The 19920-nt window shown below is 38.5% G+C and overlaps 1 protein-coding gene across 7 annotated transcripts in view; it reads right to left on the bottom strand.

Moving 5' to 3' along the window:
- LOC131254255 (protein GIGANTEA-like) overlaps window positions 1-19920 on the bottom strand; it is an 89219-nt gene that overhangs the window by 22045 nt on the left and 47254 nt on the right. For 6 of the 7 annotated variants that reach the window (XM_058255248.1, XM_058255260.1, XM_058255265.1 and 3 more), the window contains one exon: window positions 12278-12333. In XM_058255248.1, the coding sequence (XP_058111231.1) occupies window positions 12278-12333 (56 nt within the window). Of the gene's footprint in view, window positions 1-12277; window positions 12334-17096; window positions 17264-19920 lie in introns of those variants that run through there. The other variant, XM_058255282.1, reaches the window with a different exon arrangement.

The following is a 19920-nucleotide window of genomic DNA, read 5'->3' on the forward strand; positions in this document are numbered from 1 at the left end:
GTGCTAAGAGTTCTTTAAAGAATCTAATGTTTGTGTGCCAGGCTTGTTGATGGCTTGTGCATGAAGACAAAGCAGTGGATGTATCATCCTCATGGTGTGAAGACGTGACGAATTGTGTAATTAGCCTATGGTGATGTGTTAGGCTGATTGGCACGTCTCATGAAGTGTGTTGTTTGTACCGGCTTATGTGATTCAAGCTTTTAAGTGTACAACATTTCAGCCCAATTTTAGAGAGTGGTGTGTATTCAATCCATTTGATATTGTGTTTTGATGGAGACAAAAATTGAGAACAAATCTGGTTTTATTAGTCCATATCACTTTCTAGGGGCTCAAATAAGCTCTACAAAGTTGAATGGAATATATTATCTTTGGTGGTCAAAGTATGTGTAAGTCTTCTTGCTAGTAAAGGGAAGTTAAAATACTTGACCTTGACAAAGCTTGATGAAAATGATAATAAATATGACGAGTGGGCTCAAGAGAACATTGAAATCATGAAATAGTTATGGAATAGTATGGAACAATCCATCATTGCAAATATTATGCTTCTTGATACTACAAGGAAGTGCGGGATATTGTACAAGAGATGCAGTCATCTAACAGAAACATCTCTCATACATATTAATTGTTTAAAGAAATATTTACATTCCAACAAGGTAATAAGCCCCTTGGAGAATATTTTTCAAAGTTTATAAGCATGGGGGAAGAATTGAATGTATAACAACCTCTTATGATTGAGCTCATAAGGCAGCATCAATAGCATGAAGAATTCATGGTAGCAAAATTCTTATAATGATGGAAGCCTAAATATGAGCCAGTTAGGGCTAAAAACGCTTCAATATTGCATATTTATCCTCTCAGTTACATTAGCTTTCCTAACATTTAAGTGTTAATTCGATATAATTATATATGTTTTCCACATGCGATGTGATTTTGGACGTAAAGATGAATATTGCTTAAAAGGATGGATTTAGAGCTCAAAAGGAGATAAAGTTGAAGACACTGAAGAATTGGAGATTTGGAGGACATAAATGAAGATTTTACATGCCAAAGATCCAAGAAAACTAAAGACAGAATGAAGAAAATGCTAGAGAAATCACAAAGTCCATCAACAGAAATAACAGATTGTTTGGTCCCACCTGAGGTTAGTTTGGTTCGACCAAATGTGCACAGAACAGTCCAGCAAGAAATAGTGATTTTTAAAGATAATTTGGCTAGACATTAGGTCCGACCGAAACCATGATCGGTGCCATTGAAAGAGTTCGGTGCAACCTAAGGGAGACAGACTTCATGTGAATATTGAAAAAATTCAGCCACAACCGAAAAAAGGTTCAGTGCGACCGAAATTATGTTTGGCTGCAACTGAAGGCTGTCGTTGGTTCGACCGAATGTGCACAGAACAGTCCAGCAAGAAATAGTGATTTTTAAAGATAATTTGGCTAGACATTAGGTCCGACCGAAACCATGATCGGTGCCATTGAAAGAGTTCGGTGCAACCTAAGGGAGACAGACTTCATGTGAATATTGAAGAAATTCAGCCACAACCGAAAAAAGGTTCAGTGCGACCGAAATTATGTTCGGCTGCAACTGAAGGCTGTCGTTGGTTCGACCGAATGTGCACAGAACAGTCCAGCAAGAAATAGTGATTTTTAAAGATAATTTGGCTAGACATTAGGTCCGACCGAAACCATGATCAGTGCCATTGAAAGAGTTCGGTGCAACCTAAGGGAGACAGACTTCATGTGAATATTGAAGAAATTCAGCCACAACCGAAAAAAGGTTCAGTGCGACCGAAATTATGTTCGGCTGCAACTGAAGGCTGTCGTTGGTGTGACCGATGCGTAACAAAAGTCCGCAAATTTGATGTCGGTTCCAAGTTGGTGCAGATTTTCCCTATTTAAAGGGGTGTTCTAAGCCTTCCAAAGTATGAATTAGGGCTTGGGAGAAAGACCTAGGGGCGGCGAAGCTTCCACGAAGTCGTCTTTCTTCTTTGATCCCTCAAATCTAGTTTTTCTTTTGTTTTTGTTCTAAGATGTTAGCCATACTAGGTTAATCTCTTAGTTAAGGCTAAGGGATGAAGCTTGTAGTTCAATTATAATATTTAGTTTATTTGATTCAATAACATTGATTTGAATGATGATAGTAGATTGAAATAGATTTGATTTACTTTAAAGTCTTTGATTTGTTTATTTCTGGATTTGTTAGGCACTACGGGTACAATGAATGTTTTTATTTAACAATTGTTTAGCCTGAATTAGAGAAGGATTCAATCTACATAATTGATTGATCTATTGTCGCCTAAGGGTGCTTTAAATACTTTCGATTCCATACAATTGATGTCCGAGTACTTCATGAGAGAATCGTTCAATTGAATTCATATTCTTATTGGTGTTCATGATCAGTTTAACAAAATCATCTTCTGATTGGATAGGATAGGACATCGATCCCAATTGAAATATACATTGAATCAGTAAATTGAATATCGTGATTGTTATGAGTGGATTCCTGAATCTTTAGTCTTTTATTTTTATTTTTGTTTTAAAACACTTTCCTTAATTGTTGGATTAAAAGCCCATACCAACCTTTATTGTTAGATTAGTTCTACTCTATGTTCCCCATTCCCTGAGGATTCGACCTCGGTCTCACTCAGTTATTATTGCATCATAGCCCTGTACTTGGGGTTGTCGGCCCTTGGGTTCGATCAGGAGCCCAAATCTTAGGTGGAAAAGATGTACCATCACCCAATGAGGTGTAGAGTGAAAGCATGGCCATCTGTTAGATACTCGATGCGGGCTGAAGTCATTCTCACCGATACCTACTTGTTTAATTGCATGCCTACTCATGATTTAGATGGTTTTAGCCCATTGAAAAGTTGTTTGGAAAATTTCCTTCTTATTTTCATCTTTGAGCGTTTAGATGTACATGTTTTGCTATGATTCAAATCTCAACTTAGGGATAAGCTATCTCCTCGCTCTACGCATTACATTTTTCCAAGTTATGAGGATTTGCGAAAGTGGTACCATTGTTATGATCCAATTGCTTAACATCTCTATGGATCTAGAAACACTGTCATTGTTGAGAATATTCCTTGTTTTAGTCCCTCGAATTCTTTCGTGCCTGTTGACCAAAATTTTTCTGTTCTTCAATCCTTTCCTAATTTTGAGGAACCGCTTAAGGTGTATTTTGGAGGGGGTATGATGCAGGACAGAGAAAATTAAATATGATATGCAAGATTGCAGGCTTAGATCACACCAATTCAGAAACAATCACACAAATTCCACATCCCACATGAAAATCCAAACATTCAATTAAAGGAGAATCTATGCGGGTCCAAGCCGACACAGGCTAGGACTGAACCAATAAAATTATAAACCAAACAATGTCAAAGGGAAATAAAATCAACTACTCATGCATAAAAATCAGTCCCTAATCCAAGGGATTCCCTAATTTCAATTCAAGGAACCCTAAGGTGATAAAAAGGGGCAAATCAATGAGGGATCATGTAATATAGGGTTAGGATTCATGAAAAAATGACTATGAGAGGATAAAAGAGGATAAAAACCTGAGCCAAAAGATGATCCCGCGTGTGGACAACAACAATGGCCCAAACGGACGTGCGTGTGATCCCGGCCGCACGTGTGTGGGGCCCACTATTCAGAAAAAGGCCACCTTGGCCTTGGTCAGCCAGGGATGGACTCCAAAACCTCCAAATTTCAGCTCGATCCGATGTACGGTTTGTGCGTGGTGCTCCGCCGAAGTTTCAGCTCGCCTGCGGGCCGAAATCTGGAAACCTGCTTCAATGAAGAAATCTGATGCAACAAAAGGACAAATTCGGAGTACGGATGGTGGGGGAAGATGGAAAAAAAAGATGATGGAAGATGGGGGTGAATGGGGATCGATGTGGCTTCGCACCACAGTAGTTAGCCCTTCGAAAAGGGAGGGCTTCGCACCCACTTTTGAATTCTTCCACAACTCACGAAGAGAGCAGAAAAATAAAGCAGGAATTTTTTATTAACTTCAATCAATGAAAAGAACTACAAGGGGTGCCTATTTATAGGGAGAACCCTATACCCAAAACTCGCACCATGTGCGACACCTATTACTTGGCGATGAAGTAAACTAAAATAAAAACCAAATAAGGAAATCTAAAGCGTTCACAATGTTCTAAATAATAACAATAAGCAAAACCTAAAATATAAAACCAATCCGATGAGTGGGCCACGATCATGAGATCCCATGGTGGGCTTTTCTTGACTATCGGGCCACTTTTCTGAACCAAAACTTGTCTTCTAGCTAGGAGGCCCTCTCTGGACGTCGTCATCGAGCCAGATCGATGGTGGGGTCCTCCTTCTACGTACGTACGTGCGTAGGGGGGGCGGCGTGAGTGCGCGTGTGCACGTGATGTCCCCATCAGGGTACAAGTGCTTCCACATCTACCATTTTTTCTATGCTGGATCTTGTTCCTGGCCCTGCCACTCCTTTGGTATGTCGTTCTTCCTGTATTTCTCGATCTCCTGATTGTTTGACTTATAACCATTATGCCTTCTTTTCTACCTTGAGTTCTATTCCATGCCCAAGAAATCGTTAAGTTATTGCACATCAGTGTTGGTAGCATGCGATGAAAGTAGAACTTGGATGCTCTAGAGAGGAATCATACTTGGATGTTGTTCCTTACAAGATGGCCACTCTATTTTGGGTAGCAAATGAATTTATATGACCATATTGAAGCTCGATGGCTCTTTGGATACAAGGCGAACCTTGTAACTCGGGTCTAATCAAGGGCATGGGGTGGATTATAACACTACTTTTTTCTCAGTTGCTAAGATAACTGTACTGTGGTAGGTAAAATTATTGCTCTAGTAGCAATTAGACATGGGATATATTTCAAACGGATGTTAAGAATAGTCTTCATAACGGGACTCTTAGTGAGATAGGCCGTAAGGCACCTCCTCCTGGTTTAGATCTCGAAAAGTATGGTATGGTTTGTCGACTTAAATAGGGCTTGTATGGGTTTAAACAAGCCCCAACGAATTGGTATGAAAGATTATGTAGTACCATGAACAAGAACATGATTTCTAGCCCCAATAATCCCTCGTTATTTGTTTGTTGTTCCTCTATTGGTATCTTATTTTAGTGGTTTATGTTGATGACCCTCTGATTACTGGTAGTGACCAGTTGGCATTATTAAGCTACAATCCTTGCTCCATACAACCATCCAAATAAAGGATCGACTAGTTCATATTTCTGCAGATTGAGATTTCGTAATCTATTGATGGATACGTGATAGACACCTCATATATGCAGAAGTGATTGCTCTTGCTTGGTTGCCTGATTCTAAGCTTGTTGATATGCCACTTGAGCTTGCTTGCAAGTATTATAAAACAGTCTGAACCGGTGTTGTATTGACGCATTGTTGGCAACTTGGTCTATATTACCATGACTTTACCCAACATCACTTATATTGTTCAAATAGTCGGTTCATGTCAGATCTTCATATATCCACATCTTACAGTTGTTCATCAGATCTTGCAGTATCTTTGAGGTACTCCTGATGGGACCTTGTTCTTTATAGCATCCACTCCATCTGAGTTTGTTGCCTATGCTGATGCCAATCATGCCAACCTTGAAATACATTGTCCTAACATGAGGTATTATGTAGCACCTTGTGCACCTGGGAGCTCTATTCTAGTAAGAGTGCCCTAGCCCTTCTTTTAATATAAACCTCTGGCGTTTTTCTCTTTGTTAGATTATTTAATAGACATCAATAACAAGAAATTAAAAGACCATTTACAATAATGCTTTGACATCAAGGATCTTGGTTTGTTGAAATATTTTCTTGGTATTAAAGTTGCTCGATCAAGCGAGGGAATCATGCTATCTCAAAGGAAATGTGCTTTTAACTTACTTTGGAAAATGATCAACCTAGGCCACAAACCCATAGATATTCTCAATTCAACTGTTAAATTTGATTGGAGGATGGTGATCTTCTTTCTGAGTCTCACACTTTCCAACAAATCTTGGAAAATTAATTTATTTGACAATCACCCAACTAGATATTGCTCATGTTGTTGTTGTCATTAGCCATTTATGCATGCTCCAAATATAACTCTTTTGGACACTGCAAAACAAATACTTTGCTACATAAAAGGCTCACTAGGATGATGAATTCTCTACTAAAATCATGGGCCTTTACTTGTTACTACCAATGTTTGAAATATCAGTATTGGGTTACGTATTGCACCCTTGGGATACAGATATGTTTCGGTTATCGCACGGGATAATATCGTTTCTATCAGGTAATTTATCGCATTTTTTGGGAAATATGGGGAAACATTGGGAAAATGGTCGAATTTTTCAATGAAACTTCAGGGATTGTTAAAAAAAGACCTTAACACACACTTAAATCATAACATCTCAAAAAAGAAGTGCATAGAATATGTTTCCTTTGTATAGGGTCCTAAGTTATGTGTTGTCTGACTGAACTAATGCAACCATATTCAAATTCAATGCATAACATGTAGAGTGTATGTGATGATCATTTCATCAAACACTCCTAAATACTTCGAAATTAGTCACAATTGACAGCTGGTTGAAGGGAAATTTCAAATATATATTATTTTTAAAAATTTTAATTAAAAAATAATTTTTATTTTTTGAAAATTGACAAGGACTTAAAGAATCAGCAGATCAACCCCTGTATATGTTTGATTTCGTGTTTGGAGTGAAACATTGAAAGCAATTTGGAAGAAATTGGGAGATTTCAAAATTTCCCCAAAGTTTCCCAAATCGGACCACCTACGCTCAAATTTCGAAATTAGAGTATATGTGATGATCATTTCATCAAATACTCCTAAATACTTTGAAATTAGTCTCAATTGACAGCTGGTTGAAGGAAAATTTCGAAAAAAAAAAAACATGGTGAACATGAAGAACTAACGGATATCGAAATTAAAGCTCCAACTCCATGATTTTTCATGCAAAACATGAAGAACCAATGGATTTGTAACCATTTGACACTGATTTAACATAATTTCAATATAAAAAAAAAGGATCGGAAATTGAAAATGCTCATTGAATCGAACATGTAGGATATATCAGCACTATCTGTGCGTTTCATATCACACTAGTGGGATATATCGGCCAATATCGTTGATATTTAAAACATTGGTTACTACATTCTCATATGTAGATTGGGTAGGAAGTATAGACAATGGATGGTCTATCTCCGGCTGTTGTGCACTTGTTAGCGGAAATCTTGTTTGGGAAGGAAAGAAAAAGCCAGTTGTTGTTGGATCCAATGCTAAAGCTTAATATTGTGCAATCACTCACACCATGATGCAGGACATGGAAAATTAAATATGATATACAAGATTGCAGGCTTAGATCACACCAATTCAAAAACAATCACACAAATTCCACATCCCACATGAAAATCCAAACATTCAATTAAAGGGGAATCTATGCTGGTCCAAGCCGACACAGGCTAGGACTGGACCAATAAAATTATAAACCAAACAATGTCAAAGGGAAATAAAATCAACTACTCATGCATAAAAATCAGTCCCTAATCCAAGGGATTCCCTAATTTCAATTCAAGAAACCCTAAGGTGATAAAAAGGGGCAAATCAATTAGGGATCATGTAATATAGGGTTAGGATTCATGAAAAAAACGGCTATGAGAGGATAAAAGAAGATAAAAACCTGAACCAAAAGATGATCCCGCGTGTGGACAGCAACAATGGTCCAGACGAACGTGTGTGTGATCCCGGCCGCACGTGTGTGGGGCCCACTATTCAGAAAAAGGCCACCTTGGCCCTGGTCGACCAGGGATGGACTCTAAAACCTCCAAATCTCAGCTTGATCCAATGTATGGTTTGTGCGCGGTGCTCCACCGAAGTTTTAGCTCGCCTGCGGGCCGAAATCTGGAAACCTGCTATAATGAAGAAATCTGATGCAACAAAAGGACAAATTCGAAGTACGGATGTTGGGGGAAGATGGAAAAAAATGATAGAAGATGGGGGTGAATTGGGATCGATGTGGCTTCGCACCATGGTAATTAGCCCTTCAAAAAGGGAGGGCTTTGCACCCACTTTTGAATTCTTCTACAACTCACGAAGAGAGCAGAAAAATAAAGTAAGAATTTTTTATTAACTTCAATGAATGAAAGGAACTACAAGGGGTGCCTATTTATAGGGAAAACCCTATACCCAAAAACTCGCACCATGTGCGACACCTTTTACTTAGCAATAAAGTAAACTAAAATAAAAATCAAACAAGGAAATCTAAAGCATTCACGATGTTCTAAATAATAACAATAAGCAAAACCTAAAATATAAAACCAATCTAACGAGTGGGTCACGATCATGAGATCCCATTGTGGGCTTTTCTTGACTATCGGGCCACTTTTCTGAACCAAAACTTGACTTCTAGCTAGGAGGCCCTCCCTGGATGTCGTCATCGAGGCAAATCGATGGTGGGGTCCTCCTTCTACGTACGTACGTGCGTAGGGGGTGGCGTGAGTGCGCGTGTGCGCGTGATGTCCCCATCAATTCTCCCTATGTAAAGATTTCGCCACTGGAGAAATAAAACTCTTGAACCGCTCTAGGATGTCGGGATCAAGTCTCTGAAGCTCCTCGGTGAGCCACGTGTTGCCTGAAGCTGGGCGTAACTTCCATTTAACCACGTACTTCTGAAACCCGCCGTCCGACGTTGAAACTATCTGATGGTCCTGGATATCCTCTATTTCCTTTTTGGGTGTGTGAAGGTTAGGTATGGGAGATAGAGGCTGGGAAAATGAGTCGGGAATGATAGGTATGGAAGGTAGAGGTTGGGAAAATGGGTCAAGACGGGTAGGTATGGAACGTAGAGGTTGGGAAAATGGATCGAGAAAGGTAGGTATGGGAGGTAGAGGCTGGAAAGAAAGGTCAGAAAGAGTGGATATGAGAGGTAGAGGTTGAGAAAATGGGTCGGGAAGGGTAGGTATGGGACGTAGAGGCTGAAAATATGGGTTAGGAAGGATAGATATGGGAGGTAGAGGCTGAGAAAATGGGTCGGGACGGGTAGGTATGGGACGTAGAAGTTGGAAAAATGGGTTGAGAATGGGCCATGGTTCAAGGGATAAATATGGAGAATCAGGATGGGTGGGCGAAGGGCCGAACAAAGTATCGGTGGTCCCCTGAAAAGTAACTAAATCCTCCACATCAGATGTGAAACTAATTCCCATGGAAGGTGGAAGATCTATCTCATACACATTGAGACCGTTTCGTTTTATAATTTTGACGGGTCCAGCGCTACACGCATGTAACTTACAAACGGCCCTCGAAGGATACCGCTTGGGCCTGATGCAGACCATCACAGAGTCCCCAATATTGAATCCTTTGAAACATTTATACTGGTCTGTATAAAATGTGCAATGTTCATTATTAGTCATGATCTTCTGCCTGATTTCTTGATGCCATGAATGAGTGTGATGCGCAAATGACTCTGCAGACTCTGACGGCCTATGGGACAGTGACATAGGGACAAGATTAATAAGTTTCCTAGGTTTATAATCAGTAACGACTTCACAAGGACTTAGACCTGTGGACCTATCGACAAACTTATTCAACGTAAACTCGGTTGTAGGTATTACGGTGTCCTATGTTCTGGTGTGCTCTATATCCTTCCTAGGGGACTCATCCGGTAGATCATCAGGAAAGATATCACGTAACTCATCCATTACCGGAATGGCCTCAGTGGGTAACTCTACACTAGCCGCTGGTGCACTCTCTCCAGCCACAAGGCCACACATGTTGTACCCCTCAAAATAGTGGTCTTTATGTCTCTCATGGGGTGGGTGTCCGGGTGCACACCCATAATTGATTCCTTGACCAACTCCATTCATTAGTGTATCCTCCAGGCCACTTGCTTGAGATTGGACATTTACCCCAATGGTGGGGTTTGTCCTAGCGATGGTCTTTAGTCGAGTAATGTGTACATCAAGCTGTTCACAGCATTGGTCCATTTCCAAGCGCTTAATCATAGACTCCAACGTCTGAGATATCTTGTTTAGTGACTCTTGCAATTGTTCCATGTTTAGTGTAGGGTGCAAACCGAAACTGCGACCTGTACATGTGGGCATATAGTGACTTGCTCAACCTAAAGATCTTCTATGACAACTATATGCGTCTAAAAACTAAATGACCCTACGAGACTCTATATGAAGGAGACTACACACTGTTGCTAAAATTCAGCTATATATGATGGACTGAATGCATGAAGGACTCAAACTAAACCCTAAATATGTTGTGAATTCCCCTACAAGAACCCTAGGCTTTGATACCAAATTTGATGCAGGACATGGAAAATTAAATATGATATACAAGATTGCAGGCTTAGATCACACCAATTCAAAAACAATCACACAAATTCCACATCCCACATGAAAATCCAAACATTCAATTAAAGGGGAATCTATGCTGGTCCAAGCCGACACAGGCTAGGACTGGACCAATAAAATTATAAACCAAACAATGTCAAAGGGAAATAAAATCAACTACTCATGCATAAAAATCAGTCCCTAATCCAAGGGATTCCCTAATTTCAATTCAAGAAACCCTAAGGTGATAAAAAGGGGCAAATCAATTAGGGATCATGTAATATAGGGTTAGGATTCATGAAAAAAACGGCTATGAGAGGATAAAAGAAGATAAAAACCTGAACCAAAAGATGATCCCGCGTGTGGACAGCAACAATGGTCCAGATGGACGTGTGTGTGATCCCGGCCGCACGTGTGTGGGGCCCACTATTCAGAAAAAGGCCACCTTGGCCCTGGTCGGCCAGGGATGGACTCCAAAACCTCCAAATTTCAGCTCGATCCGATGTACGGTTTGTGTGTGGTGCTCCGCCGAAGTTTTAGCTCGCCTGCGGGCCGAAATCTGGAAACCTGCTTCAATGAAGAAATCTGATGCAACAAAAGGACAAATTCAAAGTACGGATGGTGGGGGAAGATGGAAAAAAAAATGATGGAAGATGGGGGTGAATTGGGATCGATGTGGCTTCGCACCACGGTAGTTAGCCCTTCGAAAAGGGAGGGCTTCGCACCCACTTTTGAATTCTTCCACAACTCACGAAGAGAGCAGAAAAATAAAGCAGGAATTTTTTTATTAACTTCAATGAATGAAAAGAACTACAAGGGGTGCCTATTTATAGGGAGAACCCTATACCCAAAAACTCGCACCATGTGCGACACCTATTACTTGGCGATTAAGTAAACTAAAATAAAAATCAAACGAGAAAATCTAAAGCGTTCACGATGTTCTAAATAATAACAATAAGCAAAACCTAAAATATAAAACCAATCCGATGAGTGGGCCACGATCATGAGATCCCATGGTGGGCTTTTCTTGACTATCGGGCCACTTTTCTGAACCAAAACTTGTCTTCTAGCTAGGAGGCCCTCTCTAGACGTCGTCATCGAGCCAGATCGATGGTGGGGTCCTCCTTCTGCATACGTACGTGCATAGGGGGGGCGGCGTGAGTGCGCGTGTGCGCATGATGTCCCCATCACACCACCTGTGAATTATTATGGCTAAAGGAGTTGGTGGCAGAATTAGGGTTTTCGGTCCATGAACCTTTGGTAATGGGATGGGGCAATCAAGCTGCCATACATAACTCCTTGGATCTTGTTTTCCATGAACGGACTAAACACATCAAAGTTGAGTGTCACTTTATTGCACAAAGAAAAATTTTCCACGAAAGATGTTGTCACTCCATATTTTAGATCTAAGGACCAACTGGTTTATGTGTTCACTAAATCTCTCCCCAAGGCACAACTCCTCCATATTATAGAAAAGCTGGGCATGATTAATATCTAGCTCCATCTTGAGGGAGAGTGTTTAAGGAATACACTTGTACGGTTGTACCTATACCTACAGAGTACATTACCTATTGTTGGTGCATGGGTCACTTGTATTCTGTACTCCCACAATGTATTATAACTTGTAAAAATGCTTATTAGACTTATTCTCATCTGTAACAGTTCAAGATTCCTATCCGTAGGATGTATTCATTTTTATATAAGCATGGCTGTCTCTATTGAGAGATGCAAGTAATAAGTTTCAAACCGTTCAACTCAAATCCTCTGGCTCTTCTCTTCTTTATATTCATCTTTCTAGTGGATTCAGATCCATCAACACAACGATTAGGCTGAACCAGACAAATAGTACGTTGAACTCTGAAAATGTCATTCAAAAAGTGAATACAAATCACATTTACACATATTATGGAGAATTCCACTAACCAGTTGTTGGAGGCTTGAGTTCACCAGCTGCATATTTACCCATGACCCCACCGCACCTAACAAAAACATAAAAGAGTAGTGAGCTTGATGAATAGCACTAGCTACCAATTACTCATATGCAATTCTTAACTACCCTTGGAGAAACTAAGATATCTGTCAAACTATTTCTTCTTTATTTTTATTTTTACTTTGAAAAAAGTTATCTAGAAGCTTAACTCCTTGTCAAAGAAATTTCCAATCCCAAAAAGTGTTTTCAGTCCTTGAGAAATTTATCTAAACATTCATTGGATATACACAAAAATTGAAGAATGGAGGTCCAAAATACCAATAAGATTAAAAATGAGAAACTTTCAATCCCAAAACTACTATCACAGCTTGACAAATGAAAAATTAAGCTCATCATTTCAATCATGTGGTAACAATAACAACAAATCAAAATGAACAATGAAAAGCAAACAATACAGACAACATATGAAAACAATAAACAAAACTATTCAAAAGGAGATACACTATGACTCTTTAGGACTTCTAACCACTCCCACTTAAGCTTGAGCATGATGTCCCAAAGGCCCAACTATCTTAAGTATCACGAAGACGAGTAAACATCAGACCACTATTAAATGTTTTTTTTTCCCCAATCATCATGGGATTGATCATCTACAGTGGGTGCCATGAAATCAGTGTAAGATTATTGCTTCCCAAGTCATCGTACGATAGGTCATCTATAGCAAATACTAAGGCATCACTGTTAGATTATCACTTTCATGGCCATGGAATGCATCATCTACCGCAGGCGCCATGACATCACTGTCAGATCATCACTTTCCCTATCAACATGGGATGGTTCATTTACAGCATATGTTGTGACATCACTGCTAGATTATTGCTTTCCCTGTCAACAGAGAATGGTTCATCTATAGCATGCTTCAAGAAATCAGTACTAGATTATCTCTTTCCTGGTCATCATGGGATAGATCATCTACAACAGGTGACATGGTATTACCCGTTAGATTATCACTTTTCCCAGTCATCATGGAATGGATCATGCCATGGCATCAAACTATAAGAAGATAACATCGTTTAGACAATGCCTAGATGAAGAATGGATGGCGTTTAGATGACATATGGATTGTAGTGTTGGCATGGAGATCATGGCATTGTGATGATAGTGGCATGTTGATGTTGTGAAGATGAAGATGATAGTATGATGAAGTTACCCGAATCCCGCTCTGATACCATATTAATACATGATATTAGAGAAATAAAAATGAGAACGAAAGAAATTAACCGATGAAGAATAATAGGATTCATAAGAACACCATAAATGAGTATAAGAGATAAGAACTCAAAAATAAGAATAAAATCCTCCAAGTATGGTGCTGAGCAGGAACGTACGAAATTATAACTTTTTTGAACTAACATTATGAAAAGTTTATCAACCTTATAGAGCATGTAAGTTATTCCTATATTTTAGAAACTATAGGAGATCATGTGTGCTTGTGAATGAATATCTGTGTGGAGAATACGATTATTATTATTGATGTGATGTACAGTTTTAGATGCTCTTATGGGACAACATGTATTTTGTAAATCAGCGCTTGGTTGGCAAACGCACTTATTTAACAATCACAAGTTCTGATATTGCCTACGCAGTCAATGTGGTTAGCCAATTTATGCATGCCTCACTTTTTGGTCATCTTGATGTTGTCCACCGTATTCTCAAGTTTTTGAAGGGCTCTCCCAGCGGCAGCATTCTTTATTCCAAACATAAGCATCCTCGCATTGAAAGTCTATATTGACACAGATTGAGCTGAGTCACCTTTTGATCATCGGTCTACTAATGGTTACTACACTTTGGTTAGGGGCAACTTAGTTACCTCAGAAAGAAAGAAATAATTTGTTGTGGCAATTCCCAGTGTTGAGGTGGAGTGTCAGGCTATGCCTCACAACATTTATGAACTCCTTTGGTTGAACACTTCGTTGACTGAGTTGGGACTTCCTATCGCACCTCCCATGACTCTTCGTTGTGATAATATAGTCGCAATCCACATCTCCTCTAACCCCATCTATCATGAACATGGCAAGCTTATCAAAGTTGATTGCCACTTTATCCATGATAAGGTTATCTCGAAGGAAGTTTACCTATCCTATCAGAAATTTATTAGCCAACTTGCTGATTTTTAACCAAAGACACTAGTCGTTATCACTTGAACCACATGTTTTGCAAGCCAGGAAGATAAACATTCATGCTCTAGATTGAGGAAGAGCGCAAAGACACACATTTTATTTATATATGCATGGCTTTTTACTCTCAAATATAAAGTATGTGTTAGTGGTTGGGCTAAAATCAAATGTTTAAATATCGATAGTATCGGCCGATGCTATCGATGTTGCTCTCCGCCAATATGAAATAGAAGGGAATTGAAAAACTCCCCTATATTGTTCACAATATTACAATATATCGCAATGTATTGACGATATATTGATCGTCATTATAAAAGGGTCGATATCGTCGATACGTGCAATACGTATCGATGCATCAACTGATTTGTGGAACACCATTCCCGAATTGGCAATATACCATGAAATTGATCATGCTATGTCTAGTGTGGCAAGTCCAATCATTGCACATCCTTTGGGCGACATTATGGGTTTAAAGGCCCTTCACATATTAATATTGTGTATGTATCAATATCCCCCTAATCTCTTTAGTTGTGGGTGCCTTCACTCCTTCGCCAGCCTCTGTCATTGCATCGATCACCACTTGCCAGTAGGGGGAGTTAACAACATTCGGAGCTATGTTGCCTTGTATGAATAGCTTGGATGTTATCGTAACAAGCTTCTCGACTATAGTTTTAGTCCACATCTATTTTATCTTCTTCCTAAACAGAATTAGATCACATAAAGGTCTCCCGAGCTCCACCGCATTCACATCATCAGCTCTTGAAGTGTCTTGTCGACTAAAGGCACGCCATAATCATCAAATACACCCACACTTCCACCCTTAAACCCACTCTTAGTCGCATTCCCAACCCCACTTTGACTCCCATGCTCACTCCTATTGTGACCCCCCCCCCCCCCCAAAACATTGCATATGGACCCCCTCTTAAGCATGCGCCGACACTCATCTTCACGAGCAATATGCAAGCTCTCTTAATCATTGTGACATCCTATTTTGAATCCTCACCGAATTAACATTCTTGTGCTCAACAATGCCCATATAATTAGGACCAAACACCTCTTTTCAGGCTGCATTAAGAGCATCATACGCATTCTTCTGCATGATGGCCTTTTCACCCTTCAACTCTTCCAAATTTGTCACATCATCTATATTATCTCTTTTGGCATGATGTTGCATCCTACGAGTTGGCCCTTTTAATGTCACAAATGTTGTTTGAGTCGTGTGATTCCTCCAATTATCACTCTACCGTAGTAATTGCATTTTATAGAATCCCATCACCCACCCTCTCACAATGTTGTCATCTAATATCCTCACTTCCTGGTTAGGTAGCCATTTTCTCCTACTCAAAAGTCACAAATGAACACAACAACACGAGTTAACAATGACCACAACTCACTAGTCACTAAACTGACTACTCATCGCAACTCTACAAAAGTAGAAACCCAATTCTGATGAGGACATCCAAGCACCATACCAGAGAAGGGTTGAGCCAGTCTCCTTATGGCTAGACCATTACATGGGGCCCACTTGGCCCAATTCATATTCTTAGCCATGTTGAAGACCCCACGTGCATGTTCGTGCATCTTTAAAGACCCTGCACTAGGAAGATGCACATGGGTTGCCTATAGGAGCTTGATAGACGCATTGGACCGTTGGATCGAGTGAAAACGATGATCAGACCGTTGAATCATCATCATTGGACATTTTGATTATGGACCCTCTTAGGTCACGAAATAGTTTAGTTCTTTATATTGTTTACACGCTTCGTTATTTTTTATATGCTTTATATTTGTATTGAGATTAGAGAGTTATGAACAACTTTTAATTTATTAAGCGTCTTTTTGTAAAAGGTCTTTTCTGAGACTATACAAGAGAAAGATGGGTGTGTGGAGCCCTAATGCCATTATTTTGAAGAAGAAAAAAAGAGTTGTGTTTTCTCTTCTTCATGTGATTAGAAGAATACACCATGTGATTTGGAGCTTGGGTGTGGTGTGATTCCATTCCCCATTCAACGAAGGTGTGAGGCTTCCATTTATAATCTTCATTCTCTCTTCTTTTCTATCCAAAAGATGTATTTTTCCAAAAACTTCATATATCTTCTTTCCTTCCTATCCAAGACCATCCAAATCATCTTTTTCTTCAACTTTTCATCATCCAACTTCAACCCCAACCGAAATCAACCATTGAAGACCCCATAACCCTAACTAACGACCCACACGTGCGAGCCCCTAGGCTGATCGTACGGACAACCACTTAATCCGTTGATTTCCTCTTGCTTCCCCCATCAAAACCCCTTGATTCGCCCATGGAAAGTATCTCTTCATGGGCGAGTGATATCTTAGCTCAATGATGTCAAGAGTTGGAAATGTACCAGCCATGAATGATAATCCTAGTTGGCAGATTACTACCACCAAATTTGATGGTGGAAACATATAAATTGGTCCACATCTGCCCGTATGTTCATCGGATGCCATAAAAAGCTTGGAAACCATGATGGGAATTTCCCAAGACCTAAGAATCTGATCCTATTTATGCTGATTGGGAAGCAAATAACATGATGATAATGGGGTGGTTGCTTCATTCCATAAAGATTAATATTAATGACAAGTTCATGTATTGCAAGAGAGTGAAAGAGACTCGGGACTGTTGCTGCTGCTTGTTCTCAGCAAAGAATGTTGGTCTGCAAGATTGAAAATTTTCATCAGGGAAAAGGTCTTGAACAAACTACTTTGTGGCCCTTACAGAGATGTGGTTTAAGTTGAGACACTATAGACCAACTCATTCATGTTGTGCTCCAGAGCCTTGGATTGAGATTGAAGAAAAATATATCTTTGATCTTCTTGCTGGGTCAATTCTGACCATGAGCATTCGTGCTAAGATTCTCAGTCAGGAACACCATGGGACATTCTTCGCTTTGCTTCAGAAAAAGAAAGTAGCCGAAAAGTGATGTTAGATAATATTTTTAGTTCTCATAATCGATCGGTTATTCTTAGTTCAACAATTGATAGTTGCAGCCAAGGTATCCTGTAACGGACAATACGTATCTATAATGGTGGCGCCATTATATGATATGGGGTCACAATGGGCACCCCAAGAAATTCTGGCTGGAACGGTCAGATCCATGTAACGATCCATATATATATATATATATATAATATAGGGTGGTGTAAATATCCCTTTTTTTTTTGTGATTTGTAGTTGGAAATTGTTAAAGGTTATGGTTGTGGGCCTACAGCCTACATAATTGTTAATCTTTTTAGTCTTTGGACATGCTAGTCATTGTATTTAATGTAGTAGTGGCAATTTTGGAATGGGCAACTCTAACCCAAATCTTTTCTTCTTCTTCTTCTTCTTCTTCTCTCTCTCTCTCTCTCTCTCTCTCTCTCTCTCTCTCTCTCTCTCTCTCTCTCTCTCTTTTCATCTTTACACAAACGACAGAAACACTGAAATTGACAATGACAACACCAAATCGACCATATCATGCTAAATTTATGGTCAATTTGTTTTTTTTTTTTTTTTTTCATAAATATCCTATTTTTAACAAAAAATATGTAATTTTTCGATGTTTGATTTTTTATTGATCAACTACATGTAGTATGTTTGCAAAGACAATAACATGCATTAAATCAGTTGTTTTTTTAATTGAATTATTTTAATTTCGATTGAATATTGTATGAATAGTGACAATTTCAAAAAATGAGAAAAAATAGTTCTTTTCTTCAAATTCTATGGTTTATGGTTGGAATACATGTACAATGATTGTATATACAATCACGTGCATTAGATGCTTGTTTGAATGCCTTTTTATATTTTTATTCTTTTTTTTTTCAGTTGAATATTGGAATGAATAGTGACAGTTTTAAAAAGTTAGAAAGGTGAAGCTTGCAATTCGTCAGGATTGTAAACACTATTTAGATTCCTGGAAGATGATCAACAAGCGTTGGATGCATCAGTTTCACCATCATTTTTATGCAGCTGGTAAACTCTTTGTTATTTTTCCGTTTCATTTTGTTATTTTTTATTTTTATTTTTATTTTTTTGAAAGGTGTAAACTCTTTGTTATTATGCACTTCTTGTCTTTGATTGTTAACTAAGTTCATTATTGTAATGTAGGATACTATTTAAATAGAAGAAACATATATTCTCCATCATATATCGAGGCTGATGTGGTTTGCGTCAGGCTGAAAAATATGATAAAAAGTTTAAAGCCTGACTCGGATAAATAAGGGTATTCAATGAAATGAGTAAACTATAGAAGTCTTTACTTACTGGTCTTTAATTTTGTTATTTTCATGCTTTCAATAGAATAAATGCTTGTCGTATCGTCCATAGTTGAAAATATATGCACTTGGCTAGGGCAGCTTCTGTGATGCACTTGCACAAAGGGCAATCAATCAGATAGCCTCAGGTAATAAACTAATGTTTTATTACTATTATTGTGTAAATTGTATTATTAGTGATGTAAAATGTATCAGTGTTTAAAATATCGATATCACATTACACATCGCATCCTTGGGACACATACATATTGGTGATCGCACAAGATGTATCGTTTGTATTGGATAATTTATCGCACTTGTTGGGAAACACGGGGAAACATTGGGAAAATGGTTGAATTTTTTTAATAAAACTTCATGGATTGTTAACAAAGACCTTAATACATACTTTTAAATCATAACATCTCAAAAATTATATAGGGTCCTAAGCTATACATTGTTCGGCTGAACTAATGCAACTATATTCAAATTGAATGCATAATATTTAGAGTGTACATGATGATCATTTCGTCAAACACTCCTAAATACTTCGAAATTAGTCTCAGACTCTCTATTGATAGCTGGTTGAAGGGAAATTTCAGAAAAACAATATTTTATTACTTTTTAATCAAAAAATACTTTTTATTTTTTGAAAATTGATAAGGACTTATCAGTATATCAGCCCTCATACATGCTTGATTTCATATTTGGAGTGCAACATTGCAAGCAATTTGGCAGAAATTGGGGAAATTTTGAAATTTTCACAAATCGAACCACCTACACAAATTTTGAAATTAGAGTGTATGTGATGATCATTTCATCAAATACTCTAAATACTGCGAAATTAGTCTTAATTGATAGCTAGTTGAAGGAAAATTATATTTTTTTTAAAAAAAAAACATCATGGAGAATGTGAAGAACCAATGGATATCAAAATCATAGCTCAAATTCTATGATTTTTCATGCAAAAAATGAAGAACCAATGAATTTATAACCATTTGACACTAATTTAACATAATTTCAACAAAAAAAAAAAAGGGGTTGGAAATTGAAAATTTTCACTGGATCAAAATTTTGGGATATATAGGCACTACCTATGTGTTTCGTATCGCACATGTGGGATACAAGATATATTGTGGGATATATTGGCCGATATCGTCAATATTTAATACATTCAATGTATTATATCTGGAATTGGAAATATT

The sequence above is a fragment of the Magnolia sinica genome, chromosome 1, assembly GCF_029962835.1.
Source record: "Magnolia sinica isolate HGM2019 chromosome 1, MsV1, whole genome shotgun sequence".
NCBI lineage: Eukaryota > Viridiplantae > Streptophyta > Magnoliopsida > Magnoliales > Magnoliaceae > Magnolia > Magnolia sinica.